This window comes from Cyprinodon variegatus, unplaced genomic scaffold, assembly GCF_000732505.1.
Source record: "Cyprinodon variegatus isolate N-32 unplaced genomic scaffold, C_variegatus-1.0 Scaffold1900, whole genome shotgun sequence".
Lineage (NCBI taxonomy): Eukaryota > Metazoa > Chordata > Actinopteri > Cyprinodontiformes > Cyprinodontidae > Cyprinodon > Cyprinodon variegatus.
Window position 1 is genome coordinate 61,325 of NW_015152353.1, and position 1,289 is coordinate 62,613.

At 38.0% G+C, this 1,289-nt stretch overlaps 1 protein-coding gene across 1 annotated transcript in view; it reads right to left on the bottom strand.

Moving 5' to 3' along the window:
* LOC107104820 (major histocompatibility complex class I-related gene protein-like) overlaps positions 1 to 1,289 on the bottom strand; it is a 20,454-nt gene that overhangs the window by 12,116 nt on the left and 7,049 nt on the right. Inside the window, exon 2 of the mRNA XM_015404929.1 lies at positions 557 to 817. Within this exon, the coding sequence (XP_015260415.1) occupies positions 557 to 817 (261 nt within the window). The remainder of the gene's footprint in view (positions 1 to 556; positions 818 to 1,289) is intronic.

Sequence of the window (1,289 nt, forward strand, 5' to 3'; positions counted from 1 at the left end):
GAAATACTCAGACCAGCCCTTCTGGCACCAAGAATCATGCCACGTTCAAAGTCACTCAAATCACCTTTCTTCCCCAGCATGATGCTCGGTTTGAACTGCAGGAGATTGTCTTGACCATGTCTACATGCCTAAATGCACTGAGTTGCCGCCATGTGATTGGCTGCTTAGAAATTAAGTGTTAACGAGCAGTTGGACAGGTGTACCTAATAAAGTGGCCGGTGAGTGTATATTGCCATGTAGTTGTTACCTGGTGGGGACAGCGTATGATCAGTTCCCCCAGGTATATACGTAGTGGGATCTTACAGGAACTTACAAAAAAGTTATTTTTGGGATGGGTGTTAGGTTTAGGAGTAAGAGTGGAATTGAGTTTGGAAATGTATACGTTGGTAATAGTTAAGGTCAGGGTTAGGCCATGGAAATGAATGAAAATCAATTGAGAGGCCTCATAAGGATAGTGGGACATACGATGTGTGTGTGTGTGTGTACAAGGAAAGATAAACTAACTGTTCACAGCTTTATTGTTCTGCTAGAAATGGTGACATTGTTCATAACTCACCTCCAGTCTGGTTGAAGCGCTGCTTAACAATGTCAATGTTGGCTTTGTAGGTTTGCTCAGTACCAATTAATCTCTCAGTACCTCTCTTCCAGTACTCAGGACCTTCATTCTCTGCCATCCAGTCCTGCTTTGGGATCTTCTCTCTAATCACACTATCATAGTAGGAGACTGGCTGATCATCCACCAACCCAACATCCACAAACTCTGGAAAGTTCTTCAGTCCAGATGATGCCGTGTAGAAATATTTCAGTGAATGAGTAACTGTGGGAAAAAATGAATGTTATTCCCAAATTAATTAACACAAATAACATGTACAAGATTACGTATCTAACTCTGTAATCATATTCCTAAGATTTTAGGCAATGGATAAAAAAAAAACCTGATGTCATTTAGACAGTAAAACAGAGACCAAAGAAATCCACTAATCTCATTGAGTTCAGTAATGTTCAGCTTATCTTTTTAAATAATTATTTAGATCAGCAATATATCATGATAATTTAAGTGAACTTAAATTTGATTTAAATAAACAAAGATGAATTAGCCTGATCAGCAAAAGAGTTAAAAATCTATATTTTACAGACAAAGCGATTTACAATTATCCAATTGAAATTTCCTATTCCTATTCAGACATTAACTGCCTGTTGTTAACCAACCTAAAATGTTTATGTCTATGTTAAAACTACAGTGTGTAATTTTTAGCGACATCTAACGTCCAGACTGCAGACCGCAGCAA